The 15424-nt window shown below is 46.2% G+C and overlaps 1 protein-coding gene across 5 annotated transcripts in view; it reads left to right on the top strand.

Moving 5' to 3' along the window:
- Nucleotides 1–15424, top strand: part of DOCK2 (dedicator of cytokinesis 2) — a 1661574-nt gene that overhangs the window by 1626386 nt on the left and 19764 nt on the right. For all 5 annotated transcript variants that reach the window (XM_073649510.1, XM_073649507.1, XM_073649509.1 and 2 more), the window contains one exon: nucleotides 971–1113. In XM_073649510.1, the coding sequence (XP_073505611.1) occupies nucleotides 971–1113 (143 nt within the window). The remainder of the gene's footprint in view (nucleotides 1–970; nucleotides 1114–15424) is intronic.

The following is a 15424-nucleotide window of genomic DNA, read 5'->3' as shown; positions in this document are numbered from 1 at the left end:
TGTAAACAAAAGAATTCATTTCATATTAAATTGAGTGAGCAGAGTGTTGCATTGTATATTATGCTCTACTGCACTGTGTTAGTTTTGATTTCACTGCAGATCTGTGTGTGATGAGAGCAATATATCAATAACTACATGTCTCGCATTGGTAACACCCCTTTTCATTTAAAATAAGCTCTTGAGGCAGATTCTTGGGGATATCTGTGTCTGGCTCATAGTTCTTAGCACCTTTAAAAAATACAGGGAGCACACTCTCCAGCTATAGATTTGACATCAGATTTGTCTTTTGGGGAGGGCCCTCAGCAGTCCTTTACAGATCAGCAACTATTAGTGCAGGGATTTCTGATTGTGCCCTGAAGAAACAGGCTCTGATTTAGTCCAGAGAACTGCAGATGTGCATAAATAGACAAAAAGAGCTGAAGCCATCAAGCCATGTTGCTGAAGCAAATGTAGTCTATTATAGAGTCTTTTGTGTAGAGTCTATGGAAAAAGCTGTTCTTGCTGCGAAGGAGACCCACTTTAAGTGTCCAGAAGAGTTGTCCGTATGCTGCCTCACCGTATGCTATGCCATTTTACACTAAAAATAATTAACCATTCAGTCTTTGCAGTATTTATTTATAGTTATTTTGGAAGCACATAATAATTTATGTTCTTGACATCATTACTCCTAGATCCCAAATATATTTTTTATAAAAACATTATTTAATGAGACAGAATATTTTTACATATTAATTCTTAATTAAAAAATCACTTTGATATAAAACCAAGGCAGTATCCTATTACATTTCTATTAAAAATCTTCTATCCCATTTTTTGTTGTTGTAACAAGTACTTGTATTATAATATGTAAAACTGTAATTCAATCTAACATAGCAAGAACATAATTTTCATTTTCCCGGAAAAAAAGGATCCCAAGTATTTATGCTGGCATTCATGTTGTGTTCTGTTCATTTTTTTATTCTGTTTTCAGCATTAACCTTATCAGTTGCCAGTAACACAACACATGAAGACAAAAATCAATCCCACAGGATGAGTCAACCAAATCCGGGTGCGCTGGAGTCAGACAAGAGGATTGCAAAGAAAAGCAAAATTAATCAGTTGTTCAAGACAATGGTAAGCAGTGATCATACATAATGATAAATTTGCAACCAGTAAATTACACATATAATGGTTTTACCTATAAGATGGCTGACTTTCCCATAACCATGTCCATTATGAATTCCCAATGATAACAGCTTGTATTTGTACATGCAGTTGTTAATTTGACTGGTCAATCAAAATTATAATTTAATAGAGGAAAATAAAATGTAAACTTTATAAAATGCAGAAAAAAAATCCCTGGTTAAATGCAGCCTCTCTATAACACTTAACTCCTTTGAACACAAAGATTGTTTTTGCTGTAAACAAGATACAACATTGTACTTAGGGACTGGAGATTCTGATATATCCTATATAACTATGGATTATCTTATTTTGTAGGTTTTAATTTTAACAGAACCAACTCATTTTGTAATTAATTAAATAATATCATTATGGGTTCAAGAAGCAAAAAAATATATATAAAAAATACAATGATCATTTTTGATGGTTTTCGACTATTGGGGTGACAGAGACTGGCTAAATTTGTGGTAGAGTCCTCTTGAGAAGCCCATGCCAGTGGCAATATCTTTCCAACTGAAATTACAAGTACTGTTATTTTTTGTTTTAGCTTGATAATTCTGAGCCTGAGATAAAGTAGCTTTGTTTAATCGTTTTTATCATTTTTATTTGGGCAGCAAACAGTAATGCACTGACTTGTTATAAAAAAAATCAACTAGGGGGCATGTCTAGCTGCTGAAGGAGGACATCAAGCTGGGAGCTCCCTGAGTGTAACTCTCAATTTCAGCAATTAAAACAAGTTTCTCGGGTCCATCCACCATTCTAACATCTCAGGTGACAACCCAGGATCGGAAGGCATCCCTCGGAGAGCCTCCAAGTGTAGCGGTATCGATTTCTGAGGTCTGGCCTACCTGGATCCCTGAAGCCGCGGCCTTTACTGCTGGGCAGTGTCGGCGGTCCTGACTGGGGTGGTTACGCGGAGGGTCACGCGGAGGCTCTGAGTATTGCTTGGGGCTCGGCCCCCTCCTGCCGCAAAGGACAAGAGACGGTGACTGGAGAGAAGCACTGCTGAGTCGCTGTTCGGTAAGATCTGGAGTGGAGGAAGGAGGAAGACCCTGAGCCGCATCTGCCGCCTGAGGGGGTTTCCCGCCACAGAAGCGCCCGCCATCTTGGGGAGAGTGAGACCCGAGGAGAAGCTGGTTATTAGCAACGCAGACTCTGACAGAGGACAAAATAAATCCATACTGGACAATCCAATAGAACCGGGTCCTATATGTGGCATCACCCTTCCACTATAAAACCTCTATAGACACATAGATACTGCTCTATAGGTGGAAAAAAAGCCTGTGCACATGAAAATCCTGCAGTGGGCTCCTTTTCTTCATTTCCTAATATACTGAAGCTCTCTAATATCACCAACGCAGAGTCTCTGGCGGCACCTTGTGGATATATGCAAAATAACTACATTCCAGTCTGAACCCGGTACTGCATCTGTAGCGCCCCGAGGGTTCGGCCGCTACAGGGGTATTGCACCTCAGACCAGAGGTGTGATATTCCACTCCCAGGTAAGGATGGAGTATGGACCAGGGCTCAGTTAGCTGCATACAGCACACACACCCCATTTCCGAGGGACAGCTCAACGGTGCTCCCACTAGACAGAAGTGCAGGCACGACCGACTATGTCCCTGCCTGGAGTGGGGAGGGGGATGGAACACCCAGTGCTGTAGGGGCAGATAGGGGTTGGTTCCTGAGCGTAGATAGGAGCTCATTGGTTGCTGGTCACCTGGGCTCATGGCTAGAGGGAGGTATAAAAGGTGGGCACCATCTTAGTTCAGTTCAGTCTGTGAGGAGAGGAGAGCTGACAGGGAGCAGCAGCTCAGGCTGAGTGCTGCTCCAGAGGCAGGACTTGAGAAGAGGCCGGAGCCTGAGAGGAGAAGGAGAAGTGGGCCTGGAGAAGAAGCCAAGGGAAGGAGGAGAAGACAGAACAGGAAAGAAGGAGAAGAGAGAGAGAAACAGAAGGGCTCAGGAACAAGAAGGTGGAAGGGACCCTAAGAACCCACGAGAATCCAGGGTGAAGGGTCAGGCAGATTAAGGGTACCGGATCCCAAGTTGGTGGAGGAGAAACTACCCTCAGCCAAAGACCGGTCGTCGTGATCATCTATTGGTGCGATACCTCATCAAACCTGCTAGGAAGGCACCATGTAGGACAGCGGAGGACGGGGCCCACGTTTAACCGCACAAGTCCGCGGCAGCTGGACATAAGTGGGTCACTGGTGAGGCAGGCCAGAGAAAGGATTAAAGGGGGTCCTGTGCCATGCTCCTGAACTGCCTGGGAGTTGACCGAGCCCCACACCTGGTGGACGCAGCACGGCTTGGGCAGTCACCGCCGGTACCAAGGTGACTAGGACCAGTAAAGAACTGTGAGTAAAGACCCTGGACTGTAACTTGTTGTCTGTGTGCTCCTTCGCGCCTCCAGCACTACCGGTACTGGGACTCTCACCACCATCACTCCCACCATCCACTACACTGCCCTGGGGCCGCACTCTTCCCGTGGGGAGTCACACCATCCCAGCTGCATTCATCATCGGCCCCAGCGGACTGCCTTGCAGCGGCGGTTCCTAATAACCGCAATCCACGGGTGGCGTAGTCGGACATTATCTAAAGTACAGTAGCAGACTACCATTGGCCTGACCACCCTGAGCCGCGGGACCGGGCCGCCACTACTACTCCCCCCATCGTTCCCCTATCGCCCGGATCCGCGTGCCCCACGGCGCAGGGGGCGAGTCAGCTTTTGGCGTAGTCGGCAGGATTACGTGCCCGCTAAAAACGGGTACTGCGCGCCTGAAGAGAAAGAGACTGTTTTATTGAAAATTGACTGTGCTGAAAATGGCGCCCGCCCTAGAAGAACGAGCGCCATAATGTGCGCGCCAAAAGACCACAGGAGGCCGCCTCCCATCGTGGGCCGGGTCCCAGAATGGCGCCAAAGAAGGAGCCCGCCCCCAACAGCCATGAGCACGGCTGTGGAGATGTCCATCAAGGTGGGGGGGCTGCCCCTGAAAGTGATTGTCACCAAGTTGCCCCGGGACCACCAGCAATGGGGGTGGGAAGAGAAGAAAACTGTGGGGCAGGGCGCGGTCTGGATCAGTCTGGCCAGGCCGCACCCGAAGATAGAGACAGGAACCAGCTCCAGCGCCCTGGTGCATGGCCTGCTGCAGGCCGAATCCCCATGCAGCTTCACGGAGCTGCTAGCGCAACTCCCCAAAGAAGACCCAGAGTTCATGCGGACTGCGGTGGAGGAGCTGGAGCGGAGAATGGTCCGGGCGCAGCGGGACGTCATCGCCGGGTGGAAGGAGGAGGTGGCCCAGCGGGCCATGACCCAGCCGCAAGAGACACTGCCAGCACCCGACAGGGCGCCTGCCTCTGAGGACGGTGCAGGAGGAGTGAAGGCCGAAGACAGCGTCGCGGAGGGAGCCATGAGGACCGAGGCAAGTACAGGGGATGTTACCACCCCAGGCCCAGCAGCCGCAAGCCTGCCCCAGCCTCCCGCCGCAGAACCTGAAGCCCCACTCACCGCACCTGTTGCCGCGCCGTCACCGCTCCCAGCTAGGCCTCAAGCGGCGAGCGCCGTGGCCACGCCCCGCCCGGCGCCACGCCCCTTGACCCTGGGCGCCGTAAAGAGAGAAGCGTCACCGGCCCGGTCGCAAGGCCTGAACTCCCCATGCGCCTCCCAACCACGTGCGCCCCCGGTCCTGAAGCCACCACCCATTGGGACTGACCTATACCCTGGTGACGTGGTCACCTTCACCCAACACGAGGGCGCAAAAGGACCGTACGCCCTCCATGTCCATCGGCTTACAGAGGAGGAACTGCAGCACTATGGCTATGAGGAGAGCCAAGAGGACCCGGACGGGTCTGGAGATCACCAAGAGGAGGAAGGAGCATATGAAGGACACCGCTACTAGTAAATAGCCACGTACCTGTGTACATAGTTATCCGTCAGGGTACAGAGAACTGTTTACTGTCATGGAACTGTGTGCAAGTTAACCCCTACATCCCCCAACAGGCTGAGGACTGTGAGCAGCCATTCCCCTTCCCCAAAACTGGCCGAGGACTGAGAGCGGCCACTCCTTGTAAATAGTTGCGCTTCCTAAAGCGTCTCCTACTGGTTTTATAAAAAGACTGCAGCGTCTACCTCGGGACAGAGAGTCCCTCATGTTTACAAGTTTGCTGAAGTTTTTGCACCTTTAAGAAGAAAGAACACCTGGTCGCAAGTTGCACCGCGACCGTGATCCAAGAATCTAAGAATGTGTTTTGCTTAAAAATTGTTTTATATGAAGAAGTTTAATATGCTGCTAGAAAATGTTTTGCATAACCCTGAAACCGTTTTATATGATAAGTGACAAAAGAGTTCCAGAAGTATTAGTATGTGTTTTATAATAGTGTGACAAGAAAAGAAAAGCGTTTCCCATAAAGGGAATTGAACCATGTTGCCTGTTTTCTGATGTGAAAAGTTTTAAAAAGTTATTGCATGTCCTGTAATCAACTGTTTTTGCTCTTTTCCAGCCCGAGGACGTGCTGTGCTTTACCAGGGGGGAATGTAGCGCCCCGAGGGTTCGGCCGCTACAGGGGTATTGCACCTCAGACCAGAGGTGTGATATTCCACTCCCAGGTAAGGATGGAGTATGGACCAGGGCTCAGTTAGCTGCATACAGCACACACACCCCATTTCCGAGGGACAGCTCAACGGTGCTCCCACTAGACAGAAGTGCAGGCACGACCGACTATGTCCCTGCCTGGAGTGGGGAGGGGGGTGGAACACCCAGTGCTGTAGGGGCAGATAGGGGTTGGTTCCTGAGCGTAGATAGGAGCTCATTGGTTGCTGGTCACCTGGGCTCATGGCTAGAGGGAGGTATAAAAGGTGGGCACCATCTTAGTTCAGTTCAGTCTGTGAGGAGAGGAGAGCTGACAGGGAGCAGCAGCTCAGGCTGAGTGCTGCTCCAGAGGCAGGCCTAGAGAAGAGGCCGGAGCCTGAGAGGAGAAGGAGAAGTGGGCCTGGAGAAGAGGCCAAGGGAAGGAGGAGAAGACAGAACAGGAAAGAAGGAGAAGAGAGAGAGAAACAGAAGGGCTCAGGAACAAGAAGGTGGAAGGGACCCTAAGAACCCACGAGAATCCAGGGTGAAGGGTCAGGCAGATTAAGGGTACCGGATCCCAAGTTGGTGGAGGAGAAAGTACCCCCAGCCAAAGACCGGTCGTCGTGATCATCTATTGGTGCGACACCTCATCAAACCTGCTAGGAAGGCACCATGTAGGACAGTGGAGGACGGGGCCCACGTTTAACCGCACAAGTCCGCGGCAGCTGGACATAAGTGGGTCACTGGTGAGGCAGGCCAGAGAAAGGATTAAAGGGGGTCCTGTGCCATGCTCCTGAACTGCCTGGGAGTTGACCGAGCCCCACACCTGGTGGACGCAGCACGGCTTGGGCAGTCACCGCCGGTACCAAGGTGACTAGGACCAGTAAAGAACTGTGAGTAAAGACCCTGGACTGTAACTTGTTGTCTGTGTGCTCCTTCGCGCCTCCAGCACTACCGGTACTGGGACTCTCACCACCATCACTCCCACCATCCACTACACTGCCCTGGGGCCGCACTCTTCCCGTGGGGAGTCACACCATCCCAGCTGCATTCATCATCGGCCCCAGCGGACTGCCTTGCAGCGGCGGTTCCTAATAACCGCAATCCACGGGTGGCGTAGTCGGACATTATCTAAAGTACAGTAGCAGACTACCATTGGCCTGACCACCCTGAGCCGCGGGACCGGGCCGCCACTACTACTCCCCCCATCGTTCCCCTATCGCCCGGATCCGCGTGCCCCACGGCCCAGGGGGCGAGTCACATCCAAGATTTATTACTGCTACCTTCTAATACCCAGCCATGGTGTGGAATAAACTCTATGTAATCTATAAATGGACAATAGGCAGTTTGCTCTGATGACCATGAAATAAGAACAATCTTCAAATTATGAATCTGTAAGTCTTCCGGTTCAGGCGCCGACCATGTGAATTCTAATTAACTTATGTTCTCCCTTATGGTTTCCCATTTAACCATCTGATCCCCACATTCAGAACCCTAAAGGTTTTTGTTGTTATCCCATAGCTGAAGGCTATCTTTAAATACCAACTTTTGTGTTTATGGACCGCTATCTCCTTCGTAGTGGGCAAAAGCAGCCCACCGCTTCTCGCCATATTGACATTTCTAATCATACCAAGATGGCCTCAATTCTTGATCAAGAGAAACGACTCTCTCAAATAGATGGTGATGAGGAGGCATGCCACTCCCTTAGACCACCCCTCACCTCTTCAGTAAGAAATGGGGAAACACAAATGGACCCATCGGAACTGGCAGCTGAGGTCACTTCTAAATTAGGCAAGATGAACAAGCCGAACAGCTGACTGATTTATACTCGTGGGTATCGACCATTGAGGATGACTCAAAGGAGGACCAAGCAAAAATGACAGCTATTGCTCATGAAAACATGATCCTGAGAGACCGTATTGATGACCTGGAGAATCGCTCCCGGCGGAACTACTGGAATCATATCCCCAAAGTGTACTTGAAACCACTATGTAAAAACGATATCCCAAAGGCTTTAAAATTACCTGAGGGCAGAAAAGTGGAAAGAGTACACAGGATTGGCCCCCCACCCTCAACATCCATGAACCGGGACACATCCAGACGTAGACTGGTCATCATGAAATTCCTGGATTCCTGGAAAACACAAAGCATTTAGCTCCATCTGCACTAGACTCCATAAAGAAAAGGTCCGCTTTCTACTCTGCTACCCAGCTACTCTACAATTGAAAGAATCAAATGACTCTTTTTATGAATTCATATCTTTGGACAAAGAAGAAATTTTTGTCAATAACCTGCTGTGCCCAGGGGTCAGCCCAGATCGGACCTCTCAAGATGACAACGAGGCTTCATGTCCAAGAACCTCAGAGAAATTCAGAAACCGAACAGGTAAAGGAGAACGGAGACCTAACAAAAACGTGACAAAAAAAAGTTAATTATTCAGGAAATTATCCTCTCTACACATGGGACGCCTCGATCTGAGTGACCAATTGGAAATTATTGCCCCCGCCCTTCCCTCTCTCTCTTTGGACTCCTAATACAGTAAATGACAAGTTTTACTAATTGGGGGAGGAGGGATAGAACTGGGAGCAAATGATGGGAAAAAGCAAAAAAAATGAAAATAAAACAGGGGAGATTTTATTTGAAAATCTTATTCACATGGTCGGGCAGAAGTGAAGCCCAGGGGAAAGGTTTTTCCTAGCGAGCTGGGACGAAATGCCTCAGCTCATGCTAGGACTAATATGTTCTACTGTTTTGAATGTTTGTTGTTCAATTTTGGTATATAATGTTGAGAATGATTTCCGTTTCTTTATTCCAGTTGAATGCCATCACTGCCATCTTTATTTTACAAATACTCCACCAATTTGATTTAACCATATTACTTTTATTTATGTATATTGTGTCATGGAATGTTAAGGGTTTGAGATCTCCCCAAAAGCATATGAAAATCCTCAGACATCTAAAACGCCTAAAACCCGACATAGCCCTCCTTCAGGAAACACATCTTCCAGAGACAGATTTCCATCGGATGAAGAAGTTATGGGTGGGCGCTGTTTATGGTTCATCTTCAGTGAATAGAAAGGCTGGGGTCCTAATTCTTATCAACAAACACTTCTCACACCAGATTATCAGCCAACAAATAGATAGTGAGGGTAGATTGGTTCACTTAACAATATCTATGCCCTGCGGAGTTTTATCCATTTATAATGTATATGCACCTAATGTAGGAAATAAATCCCTTTTCAAACAGTTGGAAATTAAACTTTTGCTAGACCCCAACTCCAATAAAATAGTAGGTGGTGACTTTAATTCAGTAGTGTCGGTACATGAAGACAGGAAAAATACTACAGGCATCATACAGTCAACAACTACACATGACAAGATGCTATCACCTCTCATGTCCACATGTCACTTAGTCGACTCGCGGAGGTTCCTTAATCCTAGCAATAGAGAATTTACATATTTCTCTCACGCCAATGATTCATGGTCCCGAATCGATTATATGTTTGTTTCCCCTTCCCTGTTGGCCAAATTGATCTCTGTACACATAAATAATATCGCCATTTTGGACCATGCTCCAGTAATTCTGGCACTATCACAGTCTTTTCTATGGAGATTTCCCAATTACTTCTGTAAAGATGACTCTTTTACCTTCTCTCAAATTATGGTGGCAAGAATTTATTTCAGACAACGCGGAACACCAAAACAACCCAATATTACTGTGGGAGTTGGCCAAGGCAGTGCTCAGGGGGAAAATTTTGGCGTATACATTTTCCCACAAAAAAAAGTTCTAAAGAGATATCGGGAACTCTCTACTGACTTAAAACAAGCCTACAGCAAATTCTTGCTTGACTCATCCATCATAAATAAAAAACCACTGGTCGCTAAAACAAGGGGAATTCAATCAATACTCAGACTTGAGGGAAAAATTTCACTTATCCAAATCTGAAGCTTATTTTTATAGATTCGGAAATAAATCGGGCGGATGTTGGCTAATTTAGCTAAGGGAATGAGAAAACCACAGGGAATTTTTCAATTAAAAAGTACCAACGGGGAAATCCACACCAACCCTAAAACAATAAACGAGATATTAGGTTCTTTTTATAAAGACCTCTACAAAAATTCAAATCAAACCCCTTCCTCCTCAATTACACTTTTAGATAAAGTTAAGCTACCCATCTTCTCAGAGGAACAAAAAGCTATTTTAAACAAACCAATCTCTTTGGAAGAGGTCACGAATACAATTAAGAACCTAAAACTGAACAAAGCACCCGGCCCAGACGGTTACACAAATGAATTTTTTAAATCTCTGAGAGAGGAAATTTCCCCATTATTGGAATCAATTTTTAATAAACTCTCTCAAGGCGACCCCATTTTTCCTTTTGCAAACACAGCGTATATTAAATTACTACTAAAACCAGATAAAGACCCATTATCCCCCAGCTCACACAGACCAATCGCTCTCATTAATACTGATATTAAGATCATATCTAAAACAATGGCCGACAGACTGGCCTCCATCTTACCCCATCTCATTTCTCCTGCCCAGGCGGGCTCTGTAAAAGTTCTCTCAGCCACACTAAATATCAGAAAAGTACTACTGGTACTAGATAAAATTCACTCCTTACCAGATTTAAAGGGCTCCCCAGCGATTGTTTCCTTGGATGCGGAAAAAGCTTTTGATAATATAAATTGGGAGTGGCTATATATGGGCTTAACAAAAATGTCACTAGCAGGCCCCATCTTTAACTACATTAGTTATCTATATTCATCTCCAGGGGCTCTGGTTTACACCCCTGGTTTCCTGTCCACTCCATTCCCCCTTAAGAAAGGAACGAGACAAGGTTGTCCGCTGTCCCCCCTCCTCTTCAACTTAGCTCTGAAGCCCTTAGTCCGCATCTTCTCTGATCCAAGCACTTTCACAGGCATTCAGTTTACTAGGAAATCAATTCAGGCGGCTTTTTTTTTGCTGACAATGTCATTTTATTTATGTCTGACCCCACCCAACATCTATCTATAGTATTAGACTTACTTAAAAATGTTGGCTCCTACTCAGGGTTTAAAATCAATGTTAAAAAATGTGAAATACTCCCATTAACCAGAAGGGAACAAATTTCTGCCCAGATGGATCTTTCAATGGTATATCCCTAGCACCCTCACATATCGCCTACCTGGGAACTAAAATAGACCGTTTGCCTTCATCTATATACACCTTAAACTACCCCCCTCTTATAAAAAAAATTGTCAATCAATTAAAGTCATGGCAAGATTTGCCTCTATCTTTGATGGGTAGAGCACATTTGGTAAAAATGATCAGTACAGCCAGGATTATGTATCAACTACAAACCTTACCTTTACTTCTGAAACACACGGACGTAACTACCTCAATAGGGCCTTAAGTCACTTTATTTGGAAAGGAAAACGTCCCAGGATTAGTAGGAACAAACTTATTGCTTCCAAAGACAACGGAGGCATTAATTTCCTTTTCCAGTATATAATAGACTGGTTCCATAAGAGACGTACATATTCTGACTATACGTTGGAAGCAGATTATGCATACCCCCTTGACCTGGTTGCCCTCCTCCATTGTCGATTTACCTCCCTTCCCTTGGCAGTTAAAAAGTCAACAATCCTTAGCGACACTATTTCAGCATGGAAAGCAGTCAGGAAAAAAAGGAAGGCAGTCAGGATTTCAAAGCACCTCCCCATATGGCAAAACCGAGAATTCCCCCAGGGTAATGAAAATAAACTATTTATGAAATGGCAACAAGCAGGTGTAGACAACGCATCCCATCTTCTCCACTCAAGTGAGCAAAGATAGATGACATGTACCGAGTGTTTAGACAGATACAATCTACCTCCCCAACATTATTTCCAATATGAACAAATCAAACTATCTATTATGGCCAATTTAAAAGATGTGACCTTTGAGGTCTCCCAAAATGTATTGGATGTCATTCTGTTGTCTCCAATGGGTACCCCTTCAATTTCTGTCCTTTATTCTGTAATGAGATCCAATCTACTAGGAGTTCACCCAGATACTTTCTTCAAATATTGGAGACAAAAGTTGGAGGATGTGTAAATCTCTGATAAGATCAGGTCAGGCTGGAATTTAATAAGAAAACACATTATAAACGAAGCATGGAGAGAAACGCAATATAAAATCATGCATGGCGCCATCTATGCATTTAACATACCTAAAAAAGACCCGCTTTCACACAGGCTAACAGCTTGCCCTAAATGCCACCTTCCACTATCCGACCTCATGCACGGCCTATGGTCATGCCCGGCTTCAGTTTCATATTGGGCAAAAGTATCAGCTATGATCGACACTATACACCCAATAACACCTGCCTTACAGGAGGTGATTGTCCTGCTGAATTTGGATGGAGAGGCCTAACGAACCGTCCTGTTCAGACAACTACAAGACCGTGAGACTGTATGTAGGGTGATCAAAATTCTGGCAAACATGCACAGTGACTTGACCTACTTAGTTAATTTGCGCATTGTCCTGTTCTGTCAAATCCAGAGAAAGGGAGAGACGGTAACCCAATATGTGGACACTCTGCGGTAAGTAACGGCCCACATTACTAAGAAATCTGAAGGTGAAAAATAGGTGGAATATAGCTTCCACAAGGTTGGAGTAGAAATAAGAAGCTCTGACGGTGTCTGTTATGGTCCTCGAAGGCGCCCTATGTAGAACCAGTCTGGGCCCCTGAATTACGGAAGGAAATGTGAGAAATCAGAGGAGAGCCACAATGCATAAGAAAATCCCCTGCAGCTACCCAGGGACCAAATCCTGTACCCCGGAATAAGAAACAACTGGAGAACAGCAATTCAGGCCTAAGCACACACCAGACAAGCACAGAATTGAATGTGGGACTTGTGGAGAAATGGGATATATGTCAAAGAGTTGTTCTACGGGAGACAGCAGCAACTGGCGGGTAAACTAACATGCCCCGTGGTCAGGGAGCTCAAAGCAGGCCTAGATTTCACCAGACAGAAGACTGAAGACTCCAACGACATTGTTTCTGAAAGTCCCACTATGTGGGTTGAGTTAAATGGACAGAGGATTTGTTGCTTATTGGATACCGGATCCCAGGTGACCACAATGCCAGAAGTATATTTCCTTCAGCACTTTCCATATGTTGCCCAATCCAAGGGGGACCTTATTATACGACTAATGACAGCCAACCAGCTACTGATCTCAGTAGTTGGGGTGGTATGGATGGAGATACGGGTCTGCCATCGAAACATGGGAAAGAAGGGGATCCTTCTGGTAAAAGACCCCGTCAGGGGTGGACCCATCGTGACTTTGTAGATGAATGTGCTGAAGGAAGTAGAACAATTTATAACGAACAGTCACCAGGTGAGCAACTGGAGGCAGATGACACAACACCTCCCCAGTGGAAGGGTATTTCAACAGCTGATTAGGGCTAGTCAAATCCTGAGGTTGACAGTCATCTCTAAGCCCCTTGGAAAAGTGGTGATACCCCCTACTACCACCCTTATTTTACCACATGGTCAGACAGTGCTCATTATGCCTGGACGCCGTTGGAAGGAGTGGAGGTGCAAATTGAACCCCAGTGAATGGGGGAAGTAGTGCTGGGACTGCTAGTCATCTGTGCTCTAGTGACTGTGCAGCAGGGACGTGTGTTGGTGAAATGCATTAATTGCAGCAGGACAAGCTTATGGCTGACTCCCACGACGGAAGTGGTGCGAGTCTATGTGATGCAGGAAAATCTCACCAGACCAGATGCCATGAAGGTAAACCCTGTGAATGGAGATCTGTGGACCTTGTTGGTGTTCATGGACAGGAAGGAAAAGGAGTCCAAATTTAAGATACTGGAGCAGGTGGAAGTAGACTTATCCAGGTTTTCCTCCAGACAAGTGGGACAAGTTGAAGACCTGTTGTGGCAATATCAGTAAGTGTTTCCTTGTCATGATGACTACTTTGTGTGTATGGGAGCTATCCAACATGACATCCCTACTGGAAGTGAAACCCCCATCCGAGAAAGATATTGTCAAATTCCACCTCAGATATATCAAAAAGTGAAGGATCTGTTAGGCCACACGGTGCAGAATGGGGTGATATGAGAGAGCCAGAGCCCCTAGGCTGTGCCCATAGTTTTGGTGCAGAGGAAGGATGGAACTCTGAGGTTCTGTGTGGATTATTGGCAGTTGAATGCCTGCACAGTCTGAGATTCCTACCCCTTGCTGAGAATAAAAGAATCCTTGTCAGCGTTGGGAAAGGTGGAATACTTCTCCCTCAATTTAGCTAGTGGCTATTGGCAGGTCCCCATGGCCAAGCAAGACCGGCTGAAGACAGCTTTTATCCTCCCTATGGGACAATTCAAGTTCATTTGTATGCCATTCGGGTTAACTAATGCCCCAGGGACGGTTGATGGAGAGATGTCTTGGAGACTTGAATTTTGAGGCAACGCTAATATACCTGGATGACATCATGATATACTCCACCACATTTGAGGAGCATCTTAGTAGACTCGGACAGGTGCCGGGGTGGCTTCAGTAGCATGGACTGAAGATAAAGCCCTGGAAGTGTCAACTGTTCCAAAAATAAATTGAGTACTCGAGGTATACAGTCTCCAATGAAGGAGTGTGCCCTACAAAGGAGAAAATACCTGCCATACAGAAGTGGTCTACACCTACAATGCTGAGAGCGTTAAGGGACTTTCTGGACATGTCAGGATACAATAGAAGATTTATCAAGGATTTCGCAAAGACTGCAGCATCACTACATAAGTTACTAAGTGGAACAGCAGGAGGTTCCAAGAGTCTGCTGATTGAGTGGCGGATGAGACAAGAAGAGCCCTTTCAGACGCTGAAGCTCACATTGACGAATGCTCCTATACTGGCTTATGCTGACTTCTCTCAACTCTTTGTGTTATACAGTACAGACCAAAAGTTTGGGCACACCTTCTCATTTAAAGATTTTTCTGTATTTTCATGACTATGAAAATTGTACATTCACACTGAAGGCATCAAAACTATGAATTAACACATGTGGAATTATATACTTAACATAAAAGTGTGAAACAACTGAAAATATGTCTTATATTCTAGGTTCTTCAAAGTAGCCACCTTTTGCTTTGATGACTGCTTTGCACACTCTTGGCATTCTCTTGATGAGCTTCAAGAGATAGTCACTGGAAATGGTCTTCCAACAATCTTGAAGGAGTTCCCAGAGATGCTTAGCACTTGTTGGCCCTTTTGCCTTCACTCTGCTGTCCAGCTCACCCAAACCATCTCGATTGGGTTCAGGTCTGGTGACTGTGGAGGCCAGGTCATCTGGCGTAGTACCCCATCACTCTCCTCCTTGGTCAAATAGCTCTTACACAGCCTGGAGGTGTGTTTGGGGTCATTGTCCTGTTGAAAAATAAATGATGGTCCAACTAAACGCAAACCGGATGGAATAGCATGCCGCTGCAAGATGCTGTGGTAGCCATGCTGGTTCAGTATGCCTTCAGTTTTGAATAAATCCCCAACAGTGTCACCAGCAAAGCACCCCCACACCATCACACCTCCTCCTCCATGCTTCACGGTGGAAACCATGCATGTAGAGTCCATCGGTTCACCTTTTCTGCGTCGCACAAAGACACGGTGGTTGGAACCAAAGATCTCAAATTTGGGCTCATCAGACCAAAGCACAGATTTCCACTGGTCTAATGTCCATTCCT

This window comes from Phyllobates terribilis, unplaced genomic scaffold (assembly GCF_046119375.1).
Source record: "Phyllobates terribilis strain yellow unplaced genomic scaffold, ASM4611937v1 Scaffold_10__3_contigs__length_209671492, whole genome shotgun sequence".
Taxonomy (NCBI): Eukaryota; Metazoa; Chordata; class Amphibia; order Anura; family Dendrobatidae; genus Phyllobates; species Phyllobates terribilis.
This window is presented reverse-complemented; position numbering and strand designations above follow the sequence as displayed.